Source organism: Tarenaya hassleriana, unplaced genomic scaffold (assembly GCF_000463585.1).
Source record: "Tarenaya hassleriana unplaced genomic scaffold, ASM46358v1 Cleome28, whole genome shotgun sequence".
Classification (NCBI taxonomy): Eukaryota; Viridiplantae; Streptophyta; class Magnoliopsida; order Brassicales; family Cleomaceae; genus Tarenaya; species Tarenaya hassleriana.
The window spans coordinates 712,385-723,810 of NW_010966021.1; the positions used below are offsets into that span (position 1 = coordinate 712,385).

Below are 11,426 nucleotides of genomic sequence, written 5' to 3' on the forward strand. Positions count from 1 at the left end.
TTTCCCTCCATATGTTCAGGTTGATTCTTTTCGAAAACCGAACCAAACCGAATGACATTTGGTTTTAATTTGTTATATTTACGAATAAACCGTTATCAAACCGAATCTAATAAATTTCGAGCTATAACTCGAATTATCGACCTTTATATATGAATATATGTGTTAATATCAAGTTTTAATTCTTGATTGTTGTTCATGTAACAAAATTATTCCAAACGGAACCGATCCGGTTTAAGTTGTTTGATATAATTTTTATATAATCGAATAAACTTTTCGCGAACCAAATCCAACAAATACCAAACCGAAACCTGAAAATCGACCAACCTATTTAAATCCAATGCACCGTCTTCATTATTCCTATCTGTATGTATGATCAGGTCATGCGTGAGAGCCTTATTAGACTATGTGGCCGGGTCGAAGGGCTATTAGAACTAGAGTTCGCAGGGCGAGTGTTGACAACTTCCCGAGCCTTGGAACAACCTTAACGCGTTCCCGTACTGCGAAAACTACATGAAACTGGCGGCTATGGAGCAGAGAATCCTGTCCGACAATGGTGTCTTGCGTTCCAAGAAAGTGGCTTTCGTGGGTTCTGGTCCGATGCCTCTCACTTCCTTCGTCATGGCCACACGTCGCATGACAACCACACATTTCGACAACTTCGACATTGACCCGACCGCGAACGAATTGGCGAGAAAGATCGCGGCTTCTGACCATGCGCTCGAGGAAAGGATGAAGTTTTTGACACGTGATGTGATGGAGGTAACGTTGATAAGTGCCACCAAAACTAAGATTAGGTTTGGATGTTTAAAATAGATTTTTTTTTTTTGTGTAACAGTTGAAGGAAGAATTTGCAGAGTACGACTGTGTTTTCATGGCTGCCCTGGTGGGGATGAGTGGAGAGGAGAAGGCAAAGATCATTGGGCATATCCGTAAATACATGAAGAAAGGAGGGTATTTGCTAGTGAGGAGTGCAAAGGGTGCGAGAGCTTTCTTGTACCCTGTCGTCGAGGAGGCTCACTTGCTTGGCTTCCAAGTAATCTCTGTGTTTCATCCGATGGACGATGTCATCAACTGTCATCCTTGCTCGCAAACCTTCTGTCTGATCCCGAGGGTTTAAATGTGAGTCATGGAACAACCATCTTCATATGGCCCGACTCAAACCTTTGTTTCGCTTATCGAGATTTTCGGGCATTATGTTGTCTGTATAGATGGAAAGCTAGCCATGTTACTCAAATTCACCGCCAAAGAATTACAATCGAATTGATAAAACAAAATTTGATCTGCCCAAAAATAAATAAATAAAGATTTACGATATACAACAAACAAAGAATATATATATATATAGCTCTACGCGGCAATGCATTCCTTTGGGAGACCCTGAGGGAACCTGTTGGTGTCCGTACAGTAGTTGTAGATCATGTAGCTCTTCTGTACCCATCTCATCCGCTCCTGACTGGTCGTGTCCAGTTCTTGAGATAACCAGGATCCGCTTGTCCCCTGGCTCGACCCGTTCGGACAGGAGGATTTGCCGTTGGACCAGACGCATGCATCCTCCTTGAAGTTGCGGTAGGAGGCCGTGAATGGAGCCTGCGACCAGTCGGTCTTGACGAGACCGCCCCTCGTGGCCCAGTCGTCGGCGTTCCATAGGCTTGAGTACATTCTCATCGGCTGGTTCTTCGGAAATAGAACACCTTGAGATTCCATGTTCTTGAATTCTCTGATCGGAGTCCCATCCACAGAGAATCTGTAATGAGAGGGATTCAGAAAGGAGAAGGGTTAGAGCTAAGCTAAATTCTTGAATCAAGAATCGAGTGAATCGAAGAGTGAGGGGTTTATTTACATGATGCGTTGTGGGTTCCAGAGAATGGAGTAAGAGTGGAAATCTGCTGTCGGGTCGAACCAGAGTTTGAACTGCTGTTCCCTGTTGCCCTTGCCCTGCGTGAAGACATTAGTGTGGAGAGTGTAAGGGTCGCCACTGAGATTTCCCAAGAACTCGAAATCGATCTCGTCCCACGTTGTTCCAGGCGACTTCAACTGAATCAAGAAACAAAAACAATCCAAAACACATTAAGCGAAAAATCATTCCACGCCGTTTAAGTAACAGAAATCCGGTCACTTTCACTTACGTAATAGGCAGTGACTGTTCCGGCGGAGTTTCCGGCGACGAGCTTGAGCTGCATGTCGATTTTGCCGTACAGGTACTCGTTCTTGGACTGAAACCCGGAGCCGGAAGGCTTGTCGAGGGAGAGAGTGAGAAGATCGCCATTGTTCTTGATTTGCCCACGTCCGTCTCCCCACGTTATCTCCACATTCTGGTAGAAATTGGCCACAACAGAGGGCAAGAGCACACCAGCCAATAACAGAGGAAATAGCAGCATCGAAGAAGAAGAAGAAGAAGAGATTGCCATTGCTGTTCGCTTGCAAGTTTCTATTATGGATTTTTCACGTTCTTGATGTTTTTTGGGTGTGTTGTGAGATGGATTTGCGTGTATGTATATATACAGGAACAGAGGCGGTCGGAGGGGAAGGTTCGTACGGAGTGGGTGGACAAAAAACGCGGAGGCTAGTGTAGTGGTCGAATCCGACAGCTGGAAAATATCACCAAAGTTGGGGCTCCTAATTCGAGACGCGTTTTTAGCCACCTTTTTTTTTATTTTTTCCTTTTATCATTTTTAAATTACTAAATTCTATACGAATTTGGGGAGGTGTTTCACTGTATATCATATAAATTTCAATCCTACTTTGGTAATATTGTGTTTTTGGATATTTGATTTGTTAACCTTTTAACCTATGGTGTTATGATTATTACATTTTTTTTTGTTAAAATATGTCTATTAAACCATAGAGAAGTATTTCTGGTGTTGTTAAAATGAAATAAAAACGACAAACTTGTGGAACAATTATAGAAATAATTTCTTTTGTATGACAGAAATAATGTGATGCCACATTGAAAGATTTTGGCAGTGGTAGTGGTTGTGGCAGAAAGTAAAAAGACGAGTTCGCCCCCTCTTTCTTGCTCGTTAGATTACAGCTAAGTTTTAGGTTAAATTATGCATTTGCTTGCCATCGGTTCATAAATATTTGAAAGTCACTGATAACGTGAAATTAGAATATGATTTTTTATACCAATGGGCTTAATAAGACAATATATATTGATTTATCAGTTATTTGGCTATATTATTATTAATCAGATTGGTACATAATGTAGTATGCTTTTATATTTAATAAGGTTTACATAATTGTACAATTTCGTATTTTGTTCATCAACAGCTTACAATTAAAGAAATTTATGGTTTTAATGTTTCTGCTGTAGCTTAGCTTATACGAAGGTAAATTTCAGGAATATGTGTATTTTCTCGTAATTAGTTAAAACCCATGTTAGTACATCTTAGCGTTTTGGGCCTTGAGTTGGGCCTTGAAAATGAAGCCTACAGTTTTATCAATTAATATGCTCGTTGGATACATAATGGGCCTTTAGTTGGGCCTTGAATATGAAGCCCATTGTGTTGTGTCAGGGTCAATCATCCGTTGACTAATTAAGCGAGGAGTAGAAAATGGAAAATCTCTTCTGCAGTGCCTCTCTTGTTCCGGAGGTTAGGTCTGCCTGTGGGAAAATGATTTGAGATCTTCTCTTGCCCTTCCTGTTTCTGTTTCTGGTCGCTCTTACAAGTTTGTTCTCACGGAATATCAAGTCACAGATTCTATCGGATCCCGAGGTTTGGGCTTTTAGGGTTTGTCGTATGCTTGTATAGCTGTAATTTTTATGTGCTTTTTGTTGTGTTTCTGCCACATTTATGGTTTTCATCAGCTAAATCTGGGCATCGAATCGATTGAATGGGTGCTGACATGCTCTTCTTCTAGCTCCTGGGGCTTCGTTTTTTAGGGCTTGATTTTTCTGGGTTTTTTTGCTTGTAGGATCGTCTCAGTGGATTAGGTTATTCGCTTCGAGCATTTGATTTGCCGCTTTCATCACAAAACATTCGTGTTGATCTTCCCTTTTGCTTGTTTTTTTCATCGATTTTCAGCGGCAGTGTTATGAATCTCCTGGCTTTTCACAGTAGATTCGTTTGTGATTTCGATGTTTGATAATTCCAGTTTCTGAATAGAGGAGATTAGTTTGAATAGTGTGGATTTATCTGAATTTCTGAAGCCATGAGAGAGGGGTCATTTGATTGAATGGAAAGTTCATTGAACTTTGCATGAACCCATCTATTATACTTTGATTTCAGGGACCGATTGGTTTCATATCGATTTCGCCATGGCTACATCAAACCTTCCCGCCACGACAGATTCTGTCGCCAAGGCTTTAGAAGCAAAGAGCCCATCCGAGGCAATTTCTATACTTTACAGTGTACTGGAAGACCCTTCATCGTCTCCAGAAGCTCTGCGGATAAAGGAACAGGCGGTCACAAACCTTTCCGACATTCTCACGCAAGAAAACAAAGCAGAGGATCTCCGGCAACTTCTTGTCCAGCTGAGACCTTTCTTTTCACTCATCCCCAAAGCCAAAACTGCGAAAATAGTCCGAGGAATCATTGATGCTGTTGCCAAGATTCCCGGAACTACCGATCTCCAAATCACTCTCTGCAAAGAAATGGTGGATTGGACCCGGGCCGAGAAGCGTACTTTCCTCAGGCAGCGAGTAGAGGCGAGACTGGCGGCTCTGTTAATGGAGAACAAGGAGTATGTCGAAGCTTTGGCACTTCTCACAAACTTGGTCAAGGAGGTCAGGAGACTAGATGACAAGCTTCTTCTAGTCGACATAGATTTGCTTGAGAGTAAACTTCATTTCTCGTTGAGAAACTTACCCAAGGCGAAAGCTGCTCTTACCGCTGCTAGGACGGCTGCAAACGCTATATATGTCCCGCCAGCCCAGCAAGGCACCATTGATCTGCAGAGCGGGATTCTTCATGCGGAAGAGAAAGACTACAAAACTGCTTACAGTTACTTCTTCGAAGCCTTTGAGTCCTTCAACGCTCTTGGAGATCCGAGGGCCATTTTCAGTCTGAAATATATGTTGCTATGCAAGATCATGGTCAGCCAAGCTGATGATGTTACCAGTATAATCTCCTCAAAGGCTGGACTCCAATACGTTGGTCCGGACTTGGATGCCATGAAAGCAGTTGCTGATGCTCACGGAAAGAGGTCCTTGAAATTGTTTGAGAATGCGCTTCGTGACTACAAGGCACAGTTAGAGGAAGACCCGATTGTCCACAGGCATCTCTCGTCGCTCTACGATACCCTTCTGGAGCAAAACCTATGCCGCCTTATCGAGCCGTTCTCCCGGGTCGAGATCCCTCATATTGCAGAGCTGATCGAGCTGCCTGTTGACCATGTTGAGAAAAAGCTCTCGCAGATGATCCTGGACAAGAAATTTGCCGGAACATTGGATCAGGGAGCTGGCTGCCTCATCATATTCGAAGATGTAAAGACTGATGCCATCTACTCTGCTACTCTGGATACCATTTCCAACATGGGGAAAGTTGTGGACAGCCTCTATGCCCGCTCTGCCAAAATCATGGCTTGAGTTCGTCACTCGCCCATTTTCTCCCGGGTCTCATTTTTTTTCTTTTTTTTTTGTTGTTCTCGTTTGTCAGTTTAGACATCGTTTAACTCCCCAATGCATTGCTGCTTGATGGAGAAGAACTGTCTGAATTTTTCCCAATGATGGTCTACCTTATGATCCTGAAATAGAGATGCAACTGCTCTTGTTGCTCTCTCTCTCTCATTGTATGGATGGTAAGATTGTAACCGGGCTGGTAATTGCAGATCCACCTGTTTTTGGGAGAACAGAGCATAAGTCGGATTGATCTCGAAATGGTCCGTGTCTTGCATCTCAGTATCGAATGAACTGGAAACGGTCGTTGTCTTGTACCTATAAAGGGTTTGATTAACGGTCGAGTGTATGCAGAAGAAAAACCGGCGGTGAGATTATTGCATAAAACGTCACTTAATTTGAAAATTTACCAGTCTTTTCTATGTGTCGAGAAGAGCCTTTTCACTCTCCTTAGTCCATCTGTACCTTCTTACCTCCCCTTAGGCCCGCTACTTGGCGCTCACCACTTCTCCGTAACTTCTCCTTCTCACCCAAATGTCACTATCTCTCCTCTCCCGAATCTCTCCGCAGTTACTACAAATTCTCACCGCTCCATCACCAGATTCGCCCAACCCGCCATTTCTTTCCTGGAAACAAGACATGGGTTGTTCCCAAGTTTCGATCTTTGGGGCTCTCGTGTCATGCTCTCTGATGGGCATAGTGCTGGGCCTCGGTTTCGGCGGAGAAGTTGAAATTGTGTGGGGAGGAGACAGAGCTAAGATACTGGACAACGGTGAGATTCTGACGTTGTCGCTTGACAAAGAATCAGGCTCTGCCTTCCAGTCCAAAGATCAGTTCCTGTTCGGTAAGATCTCGATGCAGCTCAAGCTTGTCCCTGGCAACTCTGCTGGCACTGTCACCTCTTACTATGTAAGACAAAACTCTGCACTCTGCAATCCGGCATTGAATATATAAAAGTCGCTAAGATATATGATTGAATACAATACAATAAATTGAACAATGCAAAAAGAAATGATTTTAATTTTGTTATCTTGATCTTACACGTGTGTAAAACAATGCAAGTGCAGCTGGCATCGGTAGGAGCAACGTGGGATGAGATAGACTTCGAGTTCTTGGGGAATCTGAGTGGAAATCCTTACACTGTCCACACCAATATCATCACACGTGGTAAAGGCGACAGAGAACAACAGTTCCGTCTTTGGTTCGATCCCACCATTGATTTCCACTCTTATTCCATTCTATGGAACCCTAAGACCATCATGTAATATACAGTCTTGTGTCGTATCTTAAAGACTGTAACTTTGGGGAAAAAAACGATTCTGAATCTTGGGTTTTGACGAATCTTGGCAGATTCTACGTGGATGGGACACCAATAAGGGAGTTCAAGAACATGAATGCACCTCAAAACGTGCCGTACCCGGATAGACAGCCAATGAGAGTGCACTCGAGCTTGTGGAACGCAGACCAGTGGGCGACGAGAGGCGGTCTCGTAAAGACAGACTGGTCCAAAGCTCCGTTCACGGCTTCTTACAGGAACTATGACTGTAGAGCCTGTGTCTGGCCCGTAACCGGCTCGCCCTCTTGCGGCGGCTCGGGCCCATGGTTCAGGGAAGAGCTTAGTGCGAATAGCTTGAAGAGACTCAAGTGGGTCCAAAGCAACTTCATGATATATGATTACTGTACTGATACCGAGAGATTTCGTGTGGGATTTCCTCCTGAATGCGGTGTTCAATGAGAGACTTCGCATGTAAATTATGTCTGTGTTTCAGTTGTTTAGCCAAAACAAGATTAATATAAGTTTGGGTTAATTAATAAACGACGTCAATGGAACTCCATTTATAATCTTTGAGCCAGAGATTATAAAATGAAAGCGTGAATCATACTTGGTATTCATACAAATCTTCATTAATATTTTATTCGTAAAAAAGCGCAACTTTTTAATCAAAAAGTCGTTCAAGAAACGCCCTTTTGACTAGAGCGGGCATCAACTAAACCGATTCGAATTGAATATTAAAAAACTCGAAAAATCAAATATTTCCAATTTCTTAAAAAATAAAATATTTCCCGAAATCAGAACAAATGGAACGTAGTATAATAATCGAATGGTAAAATTTTTATAAAAACATCAAATTGAAATCGAACCTCGAGATGCCCAGCCACAAAAAAGGGAGTCTGACTGATGAATCGAAATGTGGCGCCGGCGCGTGTAGTTACTCTCGAAAGGAGCGCGTATATAGATTTCAACGTGTACCTCCATCTGTCAGATGACCCCGGATGAACTATGAATAAGCAGCCCAATTTAATTTCGGCCCACTAGCCTGAAACCATGGCCTAATGAAATCATTGCATGTGAATATTATATATACATATATATATATATATGCATGCACATGCTTTCACACACACACACACACACACATATATATATATATATATATATGACCTTTTTCTTTGTGATCTAGCTATTCTCATCATGAATATGTGGATGGAAGATGTGGAGAATGGATTAGGATCATGCGAGGTACAATAACAAGTGCGGAATCATGTGACATGAGACTGCATGATGAAACATGTGATAGTGTGGCAACTTGACCCTTTTTACAGATTGGCCATCTTATACATTATTTTTCAATGTTTCTTCCATAAATTCATGTGAAAGTCAAATATTGGATCAAAATATAACCATACTTTCCATACTAAATGCCTCATACATACCTTTATTCTTCTTATATATATATATATCCATTATAATTGATAACTTTCTTTTTTTTTTTTTTTAAATCGATCGGTCGATTAATTGTCAAACCGAATTATAATTTCCATGCATTATTTGCGGAGTCTAAAATTGCATCGGTTACCAAAACAAGATACCTGTAATCGAAAAACACGCTTTTGTAGTTCCTTTTGCACAATCAAGCTATTCAGTTAAACTTTCTTTGCTTCAAGGTTATATCTAGGCATTTATATATTAAATATTGTTGGGTTTCCGTCTCTTATTATAATGAATATTGACTCGCATTGTTTTTTTTTTAATAACCATATTTAACTTTTTCTCTCGAGAGATAAACCTAAATTCTAATAATATTTTGGTAGCTGAAAATCATAAATAATTTTCATATATAATTATAAATCAACATCGAACCAAATGGGACAATATATATATATATATATAATGGCTGTTCTCGGTTGAAATTTCCCTATACGGGATTAAAATACAAAACAATAATAAACCATGTTAAATTATTACTCAAGTAATTAAACCGCGTTTGACATTCATTCTATAATTTAAATTAATAGTAACGAATTTGCATGCTTTGAGTTTGTGAGCCGACAGCTTTTACAGATAATACAAAGAGGCACAACTGGACACAGCCCATTTTTTTTTTTCATTTCTAGCCATTAGAGGAACCTTCCTCTCTCCATCACTATAAATAGAAACACTTCGAACGTGTTCTCAATTTCATTTCAGACAGCATAAAATCATAACTCAATCACTTCTGTTTCAGTACTATCTAATGGCTCCTTCCAGTACATCGGTCTTGTTCTTGTTCTTGTTGTCTTGTTTCTTGGGTTTGGATTTTGCGTCGTGCAACTTCTACCGGGACGTGGACGTAACTTGGGGAGACGGTCGAGGTAAGATTATGAACAATGGGAGAGGTCTGAGCCTGTCTTTGGACAAAGCCTCGGGCTCGGGGTTTCAATCCAAACACGAGTATCTGTACGGCAAAGTCGAGATGCAGATCAAGCTTGTCCCTGGCAATTCTGCTGGAACTGTCACCACCTTCTACGTACGTAACCGTATATACATTCATATCTTTACATATCTATATATACGATTAAGTAATGTTGTAATTATATTTGATCTTGATTTGTGCAGATGAAATCACCCGGTTCGACATGGGATGAGATCGATTTTGAGTTCTTGGGCAACTTGAGTGGTGACCCGTACACTCTACACACCAATGTGTACACCCAAGGCAAAGGTGATAGAGAGCAACAATTTCACCTTTGGTTCGACCCGACAGCCGATTTTCATACTTACTCCATCACTTGGAATCCCCACATAATCATGTAAGCATATATATATGTATATATTATAACCATGAGTTTATTAAATGTTGAATCATAAATCGTAGTTCACTCATGAATTCATTGCTTAAAAAAGATATAACATTATGTTACACAATCTTTCTTCTTTTTTCGGGTTTGAGACCAACTAAACGTGAACGAACTTGTTTAGACGAATTTAAATACTCTCTAACGATATTTACTTTAATTGTTTTTAAATCTTTTATAGTTTCACTGTTGATGGGACACCGATACGAGAATTTAGGAACATGGAGACAAGTGGAGTGAATTTCCCGAAGAACCAACCGATGAGAGTGTACTCGAGCCTTTGGAACGCCGATGAATGGGCCACGAGAGGAGGTCTGGTCAAGACGGACTGGTCCAAGGCTCCCTTCACGGCTTATTACCGCAACTTCAAAGCCGACGACGCTTGTGTCTGGTCGAAGGGCCGGTCCTCTTGCCGGTCGAAGTCAACCGCGTGGTTGTCTCAGAAAGTGGACGCGACCGGTCAGAAGAGGATGAGATGGATTAGGAAACGGTTCATGATTTACGATTACTGCAGAGATTCCAACAGGTTCCCGCAGGGCCTGCCTCGAGAATGCATCTTGCCCTGAATATATTCTCTTCCTTAATTATATGTTTATGTTGTTTATCAATTCAATTTGTTTATATTCTTTTCTTAATATTTAATGGTATCAAATAATAGAATTGTCCTATTGTTTATTTATTCAATGAAATATTCGAGCCCATATAACTTTCTTTATCCTTTTGGGGTTACTGGTCCGTGTGTGTGTACATAACCTAACATTTGAAATAAGTTAACAGCATCAATGCCAGCGGATGAGTTATCGGAATTCTAAAACTATAAAGAAAGAAGAAAAAACCCTTAAAATCTAATATAATATAAAAATATTTTAAATCTGCTGTATATTTTTATATACATATGTTATTGATATAAAGAAAAAAATAAGAAGGAACAAAAATTATTAAATACTTTGAGTTAAATTAGTAAATATTCCAATGGATTATTTGTCTAAAATATAAAAATGAATTTAATACGAGGGGAAGGGCACGCGCGGTGGCGGTGCGTATATTCTCACCGGCAGGAGAGATCAACCAACGCGAATATTCCGATTGAGAAGTTTAGGGAACTAACACAATTAAAGGAAATGCCACGTGTGCAGTGATCTTCTGGCCATCGCCGAACCAAGAACCTCTGCTTCGCCTTTCCTTCTCGATTATTCTTCTTCGGCGTCGTCTCCCCCCCCCCCCCCATCATCATCTCTCTTACAAATTTCTTGCTACAATCACTACAAAAAAATCCTCGAATTCCAACGGATTTTCAACGGTTTTCAACGACGATTTCCGTTAAAATTCCGTTGAAAATTTCCAACGGGTATCCGTTGGAAACACCCGTTGGAAATTTTTAACGGAATTTTCAACGTATTCAATTGAAAAATTGGATTGGAAATTTCCAACGGATTAACGTTGGAAAAATCGGTTGCAAATTTTTAACGGAGTTCCAACGGATGTTTGTTAGAAAACAATTCCAACGGAATTCCAACGGATGCCGGTTGGAAATTTTTTTGAAAATTTTTAAAAAAATTCCAACGAAATTCCAACGGATGCCGGTTGGAATTTTTTTTGGAAATTTTTTTTAAAAAAATTCCAACCGAATTCCAACGGATGCCGGTTGGAAATTTTTTTGAAAATTTTAAAAAAAAATTCCAACGGACATCGAATGAAAATTTGGATTTTAATTGAAAAATCAATTGAAATATATATATATATATATATATAT

General features: G+C 40.5%; 5 protein-coding genes and 1 long non-coding RNA gene across 6 annotated transcripts; 4 read left to right on the plus strand and 2 right to left on the minus strand.

The window, feature by feature from the left end:
* Positions 1 to 525: 525 nt before the first annotated feature.
* Positions 526 to 1,117, plus strand: LOC104818117 (nicotianamine synthase-like). The gene is made up of 2 exons (XM_010547573.1): positions 526 to 759; positions 836 to 1,117. The coding sequence occupies exons 1-2, from the start codon at positions 526 to 528 to the stop codon at positions 1,115 to 1,117; spliced, it is 516 nt and encodes a 171-aa protein (XP_010545875.1).
* An 88-nt stretch (positions 1,118 to 1,205) lies between these two features.
* On the minus strand, positions 1,206 to 2,476 carry LOC104817799 (probable xyloglucan endotransglucosylase/hydrolase protein 23). Its single transcript, XM_010547123.2, has 3 exons — positions 2,127 to 2,476; positions 1,841 to 2,034; positions 1,206 to 1,744 (listed from the first exon to the last, which is right to left on the minus strand). The coding sequence occupies exons 1-3, from the start codon at positions 2,406 to 2,408 to the stop codon at positions 1,348 to 1,350; spliced, it is 873 nt and encodes a 290-aa protein (XP_010545425.1). The 5' UTR covers positions 2,409 to 2,476; the 3' UTR covers positions 1,206 to 1,347.
* Positions 2,477 to 3,562: 1,086 nt separating this feature from the next.
* LOC104817802 (26S proteasome non-ATPase regulatory subunit 11 homolog) lies at positions 3,563 to 5,787 on the plus strand. The gene is made up of 2 exons (XM_010547125.1): positions 3,563 to 3,716; positions 4,230 to 5,787. The coding sequence occupies exon 2, from the start codon at positions 4,259 to 4,261 to the stop codon at positions 5,525 to 5,527; it is 1,269 nt and encodes a 422-aa protein (XP_010545427.1). The 5' UTR covers positions 3,563 to 3,716; positions 4,230 to 4,258; the 3' UTR covers positions 5,528 to 5,787.
* LOC104817801 lies at positions 5,556 to 6,059 on the minus strand. Its single transcript, XR_772571.1, has 2 exons — positions 5,968 to 6,059; positions 5,556 to 5,875 (listed from the first exon to the last, which is right to left on the minus strand). It is a non-coding gene; the product is annotated as an uncharacterized LOC104817801 (long non-coding RNA).
* On the plus strand, positions 6,000 to 7,392 carry LOC104817800 (probable xyloglucan endotransglucosylase/hydrolase protein 23). The gene is made up of 3 exons (XM_010547124.2): positions 6,000 to 6,466; positions 6,625 to 6,818; positions 6,908 to 7,392. The coding sequence occupies exons 1-3, from the start codon at positions 6,092 to 6,094 to the stop codon at positions 7,290 to 7,292; spliced, it is 954 nt and encodes a 317-aa protein (XP_010545426.1). The 5' UTR covers positions 6,000 to 6,091; the 3' UTR covers positions 7,293 to 7,392.
* A 1,617-nt stretch (positions 7,393 to 9,009) lies between these two features.
* On the plus strand, positions 9,010 to 10,390 carry LOC104817803 (xyloglucan endotransglucosylase/hydrolase protein 22-like). The gene is made up of 3 exons (XM_010547126.1): positions 9,010 to 9,345; positions 9,435 to 9,628; positions 9,855 to 10,390. The coding sequence occupies exons 1-3, from the start codon at positions 9,073 to 9,075 to the stop codon at positions 10,237 to 10,239; spliced, it is 852 nt and encodes a 283-aa protein (XP_010545428.1). The 5' UTR covers positions 9,010 to 9,072; the 3' UTR covers positions 10,240 to 10,390.
* The last annotated feature ends 1,036 nt before the right edge of the window (positions 10,391 to 11,426 follow it).